General features: G+C 46.6%; 1 protein-coding gene across 1 annotated transcript in view; it reads left to right on the top strand.

The window, feature by feature from the left end:
* The window catches only part of LOC311125687 (annexin A5-like), a gene marked incomplete at its 3' end in the record, with an annotated part of 40509 nt that extends 26660 nt beyond the window's left edge, over positions 1–13849 (top strand). Inside the window, exons 3-7 of the mRNA XM_084199720.1 lie at positions 10092–10176; positions 10269–10363; positions 12693–12806; positions 12913–13003; positions 13770–13849. Of these exons, the coding sequence (XP_084055846.1) occupies positions 10092–10176; positions 10269–10363; positions 12693–12806; positions 12913–13003; positions 13770–13849 (465 nt within the window). The remainder of the gene's footprint in view (positions 1–10091; positions 10177–10268; positions 10364–12692; positions 12807–12912; positions 13004–13769) is intronic.
* Between the last annotated feature and the right edge of the window lie 60 nt (positions 13850–13909).

The raw sequence follows: 13909 nt of genomic DNA, 5'->3' as shown, positions 1-13909 counted from the left end.
TATTGACCATGCCTTGACCTTACAGAGTGGAGATGGAACCAGACTGTTATTGACCATGCCTTGACCTTACAGAGTGGAGATGGAACCAGACTGTTATTGACCATGCCTTGACCTTACAGAGTGGAGATGGAACCAGACTGTTATTGACCATGCCTTGACCTTACAGAGTGGAGATGGAACCAGACTGTTATTGACCAGGACACCTTGACCTTACAGAGTGGAGATGGAACCAGACTGTTATTGACCATGCCTTGACCTTACAGAGTAGAGATGGAACCAGACTGTTATTGACCATGCCTTGACCTTACAGAGTGGAGATGGAACCAGACTGTTATTGACCATGCCTTGACCTTACAGAGTGGAGATGGAACCAGACTGTTATTGACCAGGACACCTTGACCTTACAGAGTGGAGATGGAACCAGACTGTTATTGACCAGGACACCTTGACCTTACAGAGTGGAGATGGACCCAGACTGTTATTGACCATGCCTTGACCTTACAGAGTGGAGATGGAACCAGACTGTTATTGACCATGCCTTGACCTTACAGAGTGGAGATGGAACCAGACTGTTATTGACCATGCCTTGACCTTACAGAGTGGAGATGGAACCAGACTGTTATTGACCATGCCTTGACCTTACAGAGTGGAGATGGAACCAGACTGTTATTGACCAGGACACTTTGACCTTACAGAGTGGAGATGGAACCAGACTGTTATTGACCAGGACACTTTGACCTTACAGAGTGGAGATGGAACCAGGCTGTTATTGACCAGGACACCTTGACCTTACAGAGTAGAGATGGAACCAGGCTGTTATTGACCAGGACACCTTGACCTTACAGAGTGGAGATGGAACCAGACTGTTATTGACCAGGACACTTTGACCTTACAGAGTGGAGATGGAACCAGACTGTTATTGACCATGCCTTGACCTTACAGAGTGGAGATGGAACCAGACTGTTATTGACCATGCCTTGACCTTACAGAGTAGAGATGGAACCAGACTGTTATTGACCAGGACACCTTGACCTTACAGAGTGGAGATGGAACCAGACTGTTATTGACCATGCCTTGACCTTACAGAGTGGAGATGGAACCAGACTGTTATTGACCAGGACACTTTGACCTTACAGAGTGGAGATGGAACCAGACTGTTATTGACCATGCCTTGACCTTACAGAGTGGAGATGGAACCAGACTGTTATTGACCAGGACACCTTGACCTTACAGAGTGGAGATGGAACCAGACTGTTATTGACCATGCCTTGACCTTACAGAGTGGAGATGGAACCAGACTGTTATTGACCAGGACACTTTGACCTTACAGAGTGGAGATGGAACCAGACTGTTATTGACCATGCCTTGACCTTACAGAGTGGAGATGGAACCAGACTGTTATTGACCATGCCTTGACCTTACAGAGTGGAGATGGAACCAGACTGTTATTGACCATGCCTTGACCTTACAGAGTAGAGATGGAACCAGACTGTTATTGACCATGCCTTGACCTTACAGAGTAGAGATGGAACCAGACTGTTATTGACCAGGACACCTTGACCTTACAGAGTGGAGATGGAACCAGACTGTTATTGACCAGGACACTTTGACCTTACAGAGTGGAGATGGAACCAGACTGTTATTGACCAGGACACCTTGACCTTACAGAGTGGAGATGGAACCAGACTGTTATTGACCAGGACACCTTGACCTTACAGAGTGGAGATGGAACCAGACTGTTATTGACCAGGACACTTTGACCTTACAGAGTGGAGATGGAACCAGACTGTTATTGACCATGCCTTGACCTTACAGAGTGGAGATGGAACCAGACTGTTATTGACCAGGACACCTTGACCTTACAGAGTGGAGATGGAACCAGACTGTTATTGACCATGCCTTGACCTTACAGAGTAGAGATGTAGCCAGACTGTTATTGACCATGCCTTGACCTTACAGAGTGGAGATGGAACCAGACTGTTATTGACCATGCCTTGACCTTACAGAGTGGAGATGGAACCAGACTGTTATTGACCATGCCTTGACCTTACAGAGTAGAGATGGAACCAGACTGTTATTGACCAGGACACTTTGACCTTACAGAGTGGAGATGGAACCAGACTGTTATTGACCAGGACACTTTGACCTTACAGAGTGGAGATGGAACCAGACTGTTATTGACCATGCCTTGACCTTACAGAGTGGAGATGGAACCAGACTGTTATTGACCATGCCTTGACCTTACAGAGTGGAGATGGAACCAGACTGTTATTGACCAGGACACCTTGACCTTACAGAGTGGAGATGGAACCAGACTGTTATTGACCATGCCTTGACCTTACAGAGTGGAGATGGAACCAGACTGTTATTGACCATGCCTTGACCTTACAGAGTGGAGATGGAACCAGACTGTTATTGACCATGCCTTGACCTTACAGAGTGGAGATGGAACCAGACTGTTATTGACCATGCCTTGACCTTACAGAGTGGAGATGGAACCAGACTGTTATTGACCAGGACACCTTGACCTTACAGAGTGGAGATGGAACCAGACTGTTATTGACCATGCCTTGACCTTACAGAGTGGAGATGGAACCAGACTGTTATTGACCATGCCTTGACCTTACAGAGTGGAGATGGAACCAGACTGTTATTGACCAGGACACCTTGACCTTACAGAGTGGAGATGGAACCAGACTGTTATTGACCAGGACACCTTGACCTTACAGAGTAGAGATGGAACCAGACTGTTATTGACCATGCCTTGACCTTACAGAGTGGAGATGGAACCAGACTGTTATTGACCATGCCTTGACCTTACAGAGTGGAGATGGAACCAGACTGTTATTGACCATGCCTTGACCTTACAGAGTGGAGATGGAACCAGACTGTTATTGACCATGCCTTGACCTTACAGAGTAGAGATGGAACCAGACTGTTATTGACCAGGACACCTTGACCTTACAGAGTGGAGATGGAACCAGACTGTTATTGACCAGGACACTTTGACCTTACAGAGTGGAGATGGAACCAGACTGTTATTGACCATGCCTTGACCTTACAGAGTGGAGATGGAACCAGACTGTTATTGACCATGCCTTGACCTTACAGAGTAGAGATGGAACCAGACTGTTATTGACCAGGACACCTTGACCTTACAGAGTGGAGATGGAACCAGACTGTTATTGACCATGCCTTGACCTTACAGAGTGGAGATGGAACCAGACTGTTATTGACCATGCCTTGACCTTACAGAGTGGAGATGGAACCAGACTGTTATTGACCATGCCTTGACCTTACAGAGTAGAGATGGAACCAGACTGTTATTGACCATGCCTTGACCTTACAGAGTAGAGATGGAACCAGACTGTTATTGACCATGCCTTGACCTTACAGAGTGGAGATGGAACCAGACTGTTATTGACCATGCCTTGACCTTACAGAGTGGAGATGGAACCAGACTGTTATTGACCATGCCTTGACCTTACAGAGTGGAGATGGAACCAGACTGTTATTGACCATGCCTTGACCTTACAGAGTAGAGATGGAACCAGACTGTTATTGACCATGCCTTGACCTTACAGAGTGGAGATGGAACCAGACTGTTATTGACCAGGACACTTTGACCTTACAGAGTGGAGATGGAACCAGACTGTTATTGACCAGGACACTTTGACCTTACAGAGTGGAGATGGAACCAGACTGTTATTGACCAGGACACCTTGACCTTACAGAGTGGAGATGGAACCAGACTGTTATTGACCAGGACACTTTGACCTTACAGAGTAGAGATGGAACCAGACTGTTATTGACCATGCCTTGACCTTACAGAGTGGAGATGGAACCAGACTGTTATTGACCATGCCTTGACCTTACAGAGTGGAGATGGAACCAGACTGTTATTGACCAGGACACTTTGACCTTACAGAGTGGAGATGGAACCAGACTGTTATTGACCAGGACACCTTGACCTTACAGAGTGGAGATGGAACCAGACTGTTATTGACCATGCCTTGACCTTACAGAGTGGAGATGGAACCAGACTGTTATTGACCATGCCTTGACCTTACAGAGTGGAGATGGAACCAGACTGTTATTGACCATGCCTTGACCTTACAGAGTAGAGATGGAACCAGACTGTTATTGACCATGCCTTGACCTTACAGAGTGGAGATGGAACCAGACTGTTATTGACCATGCCTTGACCTTACAGAGTGGAGATGGAACCAGACTGTTATTGACCAGGACACTTTGACCTTACAGAGTGGAGATGGAACCAGACTGTTATTGACCAGGACACCTTGACCTTACAGAGTGGAGATGGAACCAGACTGTTATTGACCATGCCTTGACCTTACAGAGTGGAGATGGAACCAGACTGTTATTGACCATGCCTTGACCTTACAGAGTGGAGATGGAACCAGACTGTTATTGACCATGCCTTGACCTTACAGAGTGGAGATGGAACCAGACTGTTATTGACCATGCCTTGACCTTACAGAGTGGAGATGGAACCAGACTGTTATTGACCAGGACACCTTGACCTTACAGAGTGGAGATGGAACCAGACTGTTATTGACCATGCCTTGACCTTACAGAGTGGAGATGGAACCAGACTGTTATTGACCATGCCTTGACCTTACAGAGTGGAGATGGACCCAGACTCATGTCAGGCTGTGTTGAGGCAGCGCGTACCTGAGCCCACACCACCCCTATGACCTTACAGAGTGGAGATGGACCCAGACTGTTATTGACCATGCCTTGACCTTACAGAGTGGAGATGGAACCAGACTGTTATTGACCATGCCTTGACCTTACAGAGTGGAGATGGAACCAGACTGTTATTGACCATGCCTTGACCTTACAGAGTAGAGATGGAACCAGACTGTTATTGACCATGCCTTGACCTTACAGAGTGGAGATGGAACCAGACTGTTATTGACCAGGACACCTTGACCTTACAGAGTGGAGATGGAACCAGACTGTTATTGACCATGCCTTGACCTTACAGAGTGGAGATGGAACCAGACTGTTATTGACCATGCCTTGACCTTACAGAGTAGAGATGGAACCAGACTGTTATTGACCATGCCTTGACCTTACAGAGTGGAGATGGACCCAGACTCATGTCAGGCTGTGTTGAGGCAGCGCGTACCAGCGCCCACACCACCCCTATGACCTTACAGAGTGGAGATGGAACCAGACTGTTATTGACCAGGACACCTTGACCTTACAGAGTGGAGATGGAACCAGACTGTTATTGACCATGCCTTGACCTTACAGAGTGGAGATGGAACCAGACTGTTATTGACCATGCCTTGACCTTACAGAGTAGAGATGGAACCAGACTGTTATTGACCATGCCTTGACCTTACAGAGTGGAGATGGACCCAGACTCTTGTCAGGCTGTGTTCAGGCAGCGCGTACCTGAGCCCACACCACCCCTATGACCTTACAGAGTGGAGATGGACCCAGACTCATGTCAGGCTGTGTTCAGGCAGCGCGTACCAGCGCCCACACCACCCCTATGACCTTCAAAGAAGGGTCAAAGATGATCCATTATATGAATAAGATGGTTGAGTGACCGCTCTAATAACGGATATACACGTCCTTAAAGATGGAAGGCAGGCGGGAGGAGGCAAGATCAGGTGGGACCATTCTAGCCAATGAGAGGGCAGATGGGTGTGTGAATAACAGGCACAACTCCCATATAAAGATGAGGGGTGTTGAATATTCGATGAGGGGTGTTGAATATTCGATGAGGGGTGTTGTCGTCAACCGCCTGGATTCTACGTCGAAGGTATTTCAAATTCATCGACCTTATGAATATGCATAGCGCGTCTTGAATTTCAACAGGAACAACTGGGATATAAGTAGTTTTTTCTCAAAGTTGCCGGATCTCACATGGCATCACACTTAAATACAGTATCAACCTAAGCATTAAAAAACGTATATTAGATCAAATAGTCCTCACGTACAGTGCCTTGCAAAAGTTTTTAATCCCCCTTGGCGTTTTTCCTATTTCGTTGCATTACAACCTGTAATTTAAATGGATTTTTATTTGGATTTCATGTAATGGACATACACAAAATAGTCCAAATTGGTGAAGTGAAATGAAAAGTGGTGCGTGCATATGTGTTCACCCCCTTTGCTATGAAGCCCCTAAATAAGATATGGTGCAACCAATTACCTTCAGAAGTCACATAATTAGTTAAATAAAGTCCACCTGTGTGCAATCTAAGTGTCATGTGATATGTCACATGATCTCAGAATATATACACCTGTTCTGAAAGGCCCCAGAGTCTGCAACACCACTAAGCAAGTGGCACCACCAAGCAAGAGGCACCATGAAGATCAAGGAGCTCTCCAAACAGGTCAGGGACAAAGTTGTGGAGAAGTACAGATCACGGTTGGGTTATTTAAAAAAATCTGAAACTTTGAACATCCCACGGAGCACCATTAAATCCATTATTAAAAAATGGAAAGAATATGGCACCACAACAAACCTGCCAAGAGAGGGTCGCCCACCAAAACTCACGGACTAGGCAAGGAGGGCATTAATCAGAGAGGCAACAAAGACACCAAAGATAACCCTGAAGGAGCTGCAAAGCTCCACAGCGGAGATTGGAGTATCTGTCCATAGGACCACTTTAAGCCATACACTCCACAGAGCTGGGCTTTACGGAAGAGTGGCCAGAAAAAAAGCCATTGCTTAAAGAAAAAAATAAGAAAAAATGTTTGGTGTTCGCCAAAAGGCATGTGGGAGACTCCCCAAACATATGGAAGAAGGTACTCTGGTCAGATGAGACTAAAATTGAGATTTTTGGCCATCAAGGAAAACGCTATGTCTGGCGCAAACCCAACACCTCTCATCACCCCGAGAACACCAATTAATGTTTTTCATTGGCAGGGACTGGGAAACTGTCCAGAATTGAAGGAATGATGGATGCCGCTAAATACAAGGAAATTCTTGAGGGAAACCTGTTTCAGTCTTCCAGAGATTTGAGACTGGGACGGCGGTTCACCTTCCAGCAGGACAATGACCCTAAGCATACTGCTAAAGCAACATTCGAGTGGTTTACGGGGAAACATTTAAATGTCTTGGAATGGCCTAGTCAAAGCCCAGACCTCAATCCAATTGAGAATCTGTGGTATGACTTAAAGATTGCTGTACACCAGCGGAACCCATCCAACTTGAAGGAGCTGGAGCAGTTTTGCCTTGAAGAATGGGCAAAAATCCCAGTGGCTAGATGTGCCAAGCTTATAGAGACATACCCCAAGAGACTTGCAGCTGTAATTGCTGCAAAAGGTGGCTCTACAAAGTATTGACTTTGGGGGGGTGAATAGTTATGCACGCTCAAGTTTTCTGTTTTTTTGTCTTATTTCTTGTTTGTTTCACCCCAAAAAATATTTTGCATCTTTAAAGCGGTAGGCATGTTGTGTAAATCAAATGATACAAACCCCCAAAAATCAATTTTAATTCCAGGTTGTAAGGTAACAAAATAGGAAAAATGCCAAGGGAGGTGAATATTTTCGCAAGCCACTGTATCAAAATAGCAATTCATGTTTACCTTGACAATTCGACACTCATTTGCCCCCATACAAAAACTCCTCACCTGCTTAATAATTAAGGATCTGCTTAATGTGAAGAGATTTTGGGCAGAGATATGGCTCTCGCGTCACGTCCCTCTCTGTGGTATCATTCAGTTCAGTCTACAACTGGGTTCCCAGCAAACAGGGGAGACGTCCTAAGGACATTCGGTGACGTTGCCATTAGGTCCCTTGAAGGGTTTCAGCAAGAAGTTATCCCATTCTAGGAATATTAAAACATGATGTTAACCCCAGGACCATTAGAGGATGTTCAGTACAGGTCCCGGTTTGGTAATTTGATGTCCATTAGGGAACGTTATGAAAAGGTTTATATTTGGTTCTGTTAGGATGTTATCTATGGGACGTTCAATGGCCACAAGGGGACGTTTTCATGATGGTCAAGGGGAAGTCGCATGATAGGGATGTAGCTCAGTTGGTAGAGCATGGTGTTTGCAACGCCAGGGTTGTGGGTTCGATTCCCACGGGGGGGCCAATATGAAAAATATAAAATAATGTATGCACTAACTGTATAAGAGCGTCTGCTAAATGACTACAATGTAAATGTAAAATGTATGATGGTCCCAAGGGAACGTTGTGAAAAGGTTTATATTAGGTTCTGTTAGGATGTTATCTATGGACGTTCAATGGCCACAAGGGGACGTTTCATGATGGTCCCAAGGGAACGTTCTAGTTCCCTGGAAGTTACCAGGACGTCGCTGAGGACCATGTCAGGACCTTTTGGGGACGTCACCTGACGGTCCCAAGGGATGGTCCTATCAATCTATCTAGCTCTATCTCTCTCCTCTCTCTGTTTAGACTATGGTGTTCTCTTTGCTGCTATAACAGCCTCCACTCTTCTGGGAAGGCTTTCCACTAGATGTTGGAACACACATTGCTGCGGGGGACTTGCTTCCATTCAGCCACAAGAGCATTAGTGAGGTCGCGGGCACTGATGTTGGGCAATTAGGCCTGGCTCGCAGTCGGCGTTCCAATTCATCCCAAAGGTGTTGGATGGGGTTGAAGTCAGGGATTTGTTCACGCCAGTCAAGTTCTTCCACACCGATCTCAACAAACCATTTCTGTATGGACCTCGCTTTGTGCACAGGGGCATTGTCCTGCTGAAACAGGAAAGGGCCTTCCCCAAACTGTTGCCACAAAGTTGGAAGCACAGAATCGTCTAGAATGTCTAGAATGTCATTGTATGTTGTAGCGTTAAGATCTCCCTTCACTGGAACTAAGGGGCCCGAACCATGAAAACAGCCCCAGACCATTACTCCTCCTCCACCAAACTTTATAGTTGCCACTATGCATTGGGGAAGGTAGCGTTCTCCTGGCATCCACCAAACCCAGATTCGTCCATCGGACTGCCAGATGGTGAAGGGTGATTCATCACTCCAGAGAACACGTTTCCACTGCTCCAGAGTCCAATGGCGGTGAGCTTTACACCGCTCCAGCTGACGCTTGGCATTGCGCATGGTGAGCTTAGGCTTATGTGTGGCTGCTCGGCCATGGAAACCCATCATGGGAACCCATTTCATGAAGCTACCGACGAACAGTTATTGTGCTGACGTTGCTTTTATTTAATCAATTTTAGAATAAGGCTGTAACGTAACAAAATGTGTAAAAAGTCAAGGGGTCTGAATACCAAATGCACTGGATTATGAACCATATGAACTGGGTGTGTTGTTTTGGTTCATTCCTGTCTGAGTGTCTGCTCTGCACCTCTCCTGTTCTCTTGTTAGTCTCACAAGCTTCTCCGTTAGAGTCCAATCAGCTCATGATGCTGTGTGTCGGGGTGGGGAGGGGGGAGGATGTTTTTTGGCATTCCTCTGACAGACAGATGGACAGACAGAATCCTGGATTCTGTTGTGTTCGTCTCATTCCAGAAACATTCCGTGGTTCTCCTCTCTAAACAACAATGTTACCAAAACCACCAGTCTCAGTTTACATCACTGGCCTTGGACCACTGCTGGACTGGCCTACTACACACACACACACACACACACACACACACACACACACACACACACACACACACACACACACACACACACACACACACACACACAGACACAGACACAGACACAGACACAGACACACACACACACACACACACAGACTTCTCCTGTGTCTCCTGTTAGCTGAGGGGAGGAGCCAGTCCTATGTGCATGGTTAATGAGGTTGTGTGTGTGTGTGTGTGTGTGTGTGTGTGTGTGTCTCTCTCTCTGTGTGTGTGTGTGTGTGTGTGTGTGTGTGTGTGTGTGTGTGTGTGTGTGTGTGTGTGTGTGTGTGTAAAGGTATCTGTGACCAACAGCTGCATATCTTTATTCCCAGTCATGTGAAATCCATAGATTAGGGCCTAATTAATTTATTTCAATTGACTGATTTCCTCATATGAACTGTAACTCAGTAAAATCTTTTGAAATTGTTGCATGTTGTGTTTTATATTTTTGTTCAGTATACATTACCCAGAGTCCTCCTGTGTGTCTGTTCTCTGATAGGCTGGTCGAGGCAGTGTGAGAGCCAGTGGAAACTTCAACGCCAACCAAGATGCAGAGACACTCTACAAGGCCATGAAGGGACTGGGTCAGTGCTCTGAATATTATGACTGACCTCGCAAAGTGAGTGAGTAAAACATGGCACCAAAGATTTGACTATGGTTTTTGTTGTTGCCATAGGAACTGATGAAGATTCCATCATGAAGTTGTTGACGTCTCGTAGCAACAGCCAGAGACAGCAGATCAAAGCTGCATACAAGACCCTGCACGGCAAGGTTAGAACACAACCACAACACAACCACAATACAACCACAATACAACCACAATACAACCACAATACAACCACAACCACAACACAACCACAATACAACCACAATACAACCACAATACAACCACAACACAACCATACAACCACAACCACAACACAACCACAATACAACCACAACCACAATACAACCACAATACAACCACAACACAACAACAATACAACCACAATACAACCACAACACAACCACAACACAACCACAACACAACAACAATACAACCACAACACAACCACAATACAACCACAATACAACCACAACCACAATACAACCACAACCAAAACACAACCACAACCACAACACAACCACAATACAACCACAACACAACAACAATACAACCACAATACAACCACAATACAACCACAACACAACCACAAACAACCACAATACAACCACAACCACAATACAACCACAATACAACCACACTACCACCACAACACAACCACAATACAACCACAATACAACCACAACCACAACACAACCACAACCACAATACAACCACAACACAACCACAATACAACCACAACACAACAACATACAACCACAATACAACCACAACACAACCACAACACAACCACAATACACCACAATACAACCACAATACAACCACAACACAACCACAATACAACCACAATACAACCACAACCACAACACAACCACAACACAACCACAATACAACCACAACCACAATACAACCACAATACAACCACAACCACACAACCACAATACAACCACAACCACAATACAACCACAATACAACCACAACACAACCACAATACAACCACAACCACAATACAACCACAATACAACCACAACCACAATACAACCACAACACAACCACAACACAACCACAATACAACCACAATACAACCACAATACTACCACAACCACAATACAACCACAATACAACCACAACCACAATACAACCACAATACAACCACAATACAACCACAACCACAACACAACCACAACACAACCACAATACAACCACAATACAACCACAATACAACCACAATACAACCACAACACAACCACAATACAACCACAATACAACCACAATACAACCACAACACAACCACAATACAACCACAACCACAATACAACCACAACACAACCACAATACAACCACAATACAACCACAATACAACCACAACACAACCACAATACAACCACAACCACAATACAACCACAATACAACCACAACCACAATACAACCACAATACAACCACAACACAACCACAATACAACCACAACCACAATACAACCACAATACAACCACAACCACAATACAACCACAATACAACCACAACACAACCACAATACAACCACAACACAACCACAATACAACCACAATACAACCACAACCACAATACAACCACAATACAACCACAACCACAATACAATACAACCACAATACAACCACAATACAACCACAACCACAATACAACCCATAACCACAATACAACCACAGAGGAGAACGCATCGTCAACTCTAACTCCCTCCCTCTCTCCTCTCCCCTCGCCCCTCTCTCCTCTCTCCTCTCTCCTCTCTCTCCTCTCTCCTCTCCCTCTCTCCTCTCCCTCTCTCCTCTCTCCTCTCCCGCTCTCCTCTCCTCTCTCCCCTCTCCTCTCTCCTCTCTCTCCCTCTCCCCTCTCTCCCTCTCTCCCTCTCCTCTCCTCTCTCTCTCTCTCTCTCTCCTCTCTCTCTCTCTCTCTCTCTCTCTCTCTCCTCTCCTCTCCTCTCCTCTACCTCTCTCCTCTCCCTCTCCCTCTCTCCCCTCTCCTCTCCTCTCTCCCCTCTCTCTCCCCTCTCTCCCTCTCCTCTCTCTCTCTCTCTCTCTCTCTCTCTCTCTCTCTCTCTCTATCCTCTCCTCTCCTCTACCTCTCTCCTCTCTCCTCTCCTCTCTCCTCTCCCGCTCTCCTCTCCTCTCTCCCCTCTCCTCTCTCCTCTCTCTCCCTCTCCCCTCTCTCCCTCTCTCCCCTCTCCTCTCCTCTCTCTCTCTCTCTCCTCTCTCTCTCTCTCTCTCTCCTCTCCTCTCCTCTACCTCTCTCCTCTCCCTCTCCCTCTCTCCCCTCCTCTCTCCTCTCTCTCTCCCCTCTCTCCCTCTCCTCTCTCTCTCTCTCTCTCCTCCTCTCTCTCTCTCTCTATCCTCTCCTCTCCTCTACCTCTCTCCTCTCCCCATCTCCTCCCTCTCTCCCTCTCTCCTCTCCCCATCTCCTCTCTCCTCTCTCCTCTCCCTCTCTCCTCTCTCCTCTCCCTCTCTCCTCTCTCCTCTCTCCAGGACCTGGTAGGTGATCTGCAGGGTGAACTGGGGGGAAAGTTTGAGACTCTGGTGGTGGCTCTGATGACTCCGCCCATCCTCTACGATGTGACATCACTACGGAACGCCATCAAGGTATTTGACCCGGGTCTAGTGATGTCATATCCTGTGAGTGACGATTTGATATCATAGTGACTGTGTGCCGATGTCATAGTGACAGTGTGCTGTTGTCACGGTGTAGGGGGCGGGGACTGAAGAGAAGGTGCTGATTGAGATCCTGTCTTCTAGAACGGCCCAGCAGATTAAGGACATCACTGCTGCTTACCGCCAGGGTAAACACACACACACACACACACACACACACACACACACACACACACACACACACACACACACACACACACACACACACACACACACACACACACGGTACACACACACACACACACACACACACACACACACACACACGGTACACGGTACACACACACACGGTACACGGTACACACACACACACACACACACACACACACACACGGTACACACACACACACACACACACACACACACACACACACACACGGTACACGGTACACACACACACACACACACACACACGGTACACGGTACACACACACACACACGGTACACGGTACACACACACACACACACACACACACACGGTACACGGTACACACACACACACACGGTACACGGTACACACACACACACGGTACACACACACACACACACACACACACACACACACACACACGGTACACGGTACACACACACACACACACACGGTACACGGTACACACACACACACACGGTACACACACACACACACACGGTACACGGTACACACACACACACACACACACACACACACACACACACACGGTACACGGTACACACACACACACGGTACACACACACACACAGACTCCCTGATTGTGATAATATGTGTGTTCCAGAGTATGATGCAGACCTGGAGGAGGATGTAACTGGAGACATTGTGATTAGGGTTAGGGTTAGGGTTAGGGTTAGGGTTAGGGTTAGGGTTAGTTACTGATTGTGATAATATGTGTGTTCCAGAGTATGATGCAGACCTGGAGGAGGATGTAACTGGAGACACATCAGGTCACTTCAGGAGACTGCTGGTCATCCTGCTACAGGTGAGGGGTCAAAGGTCAGGGGAATATAGATCTGACAGATATAGATGTGTGGGACATAGA

The sequence above is a fragment of the Coregonus lavaretus genome (genome assembly GCF_964263955.1).
Source record: "Coregonus lavaretus genome assembly, contig: HAP1_SCAFFOLD_1808, whole genome shotgun sequence".
Lineage (NCBI taxonomy): Eukaryota > Metazoa > Chordata > Actinopteri > Salmoniformes > Salmonidae > Coregonus > Coregonus lavaretus.
This window is presented reverse-complemented; position numbering and strand designations above follow the sequence as displayed.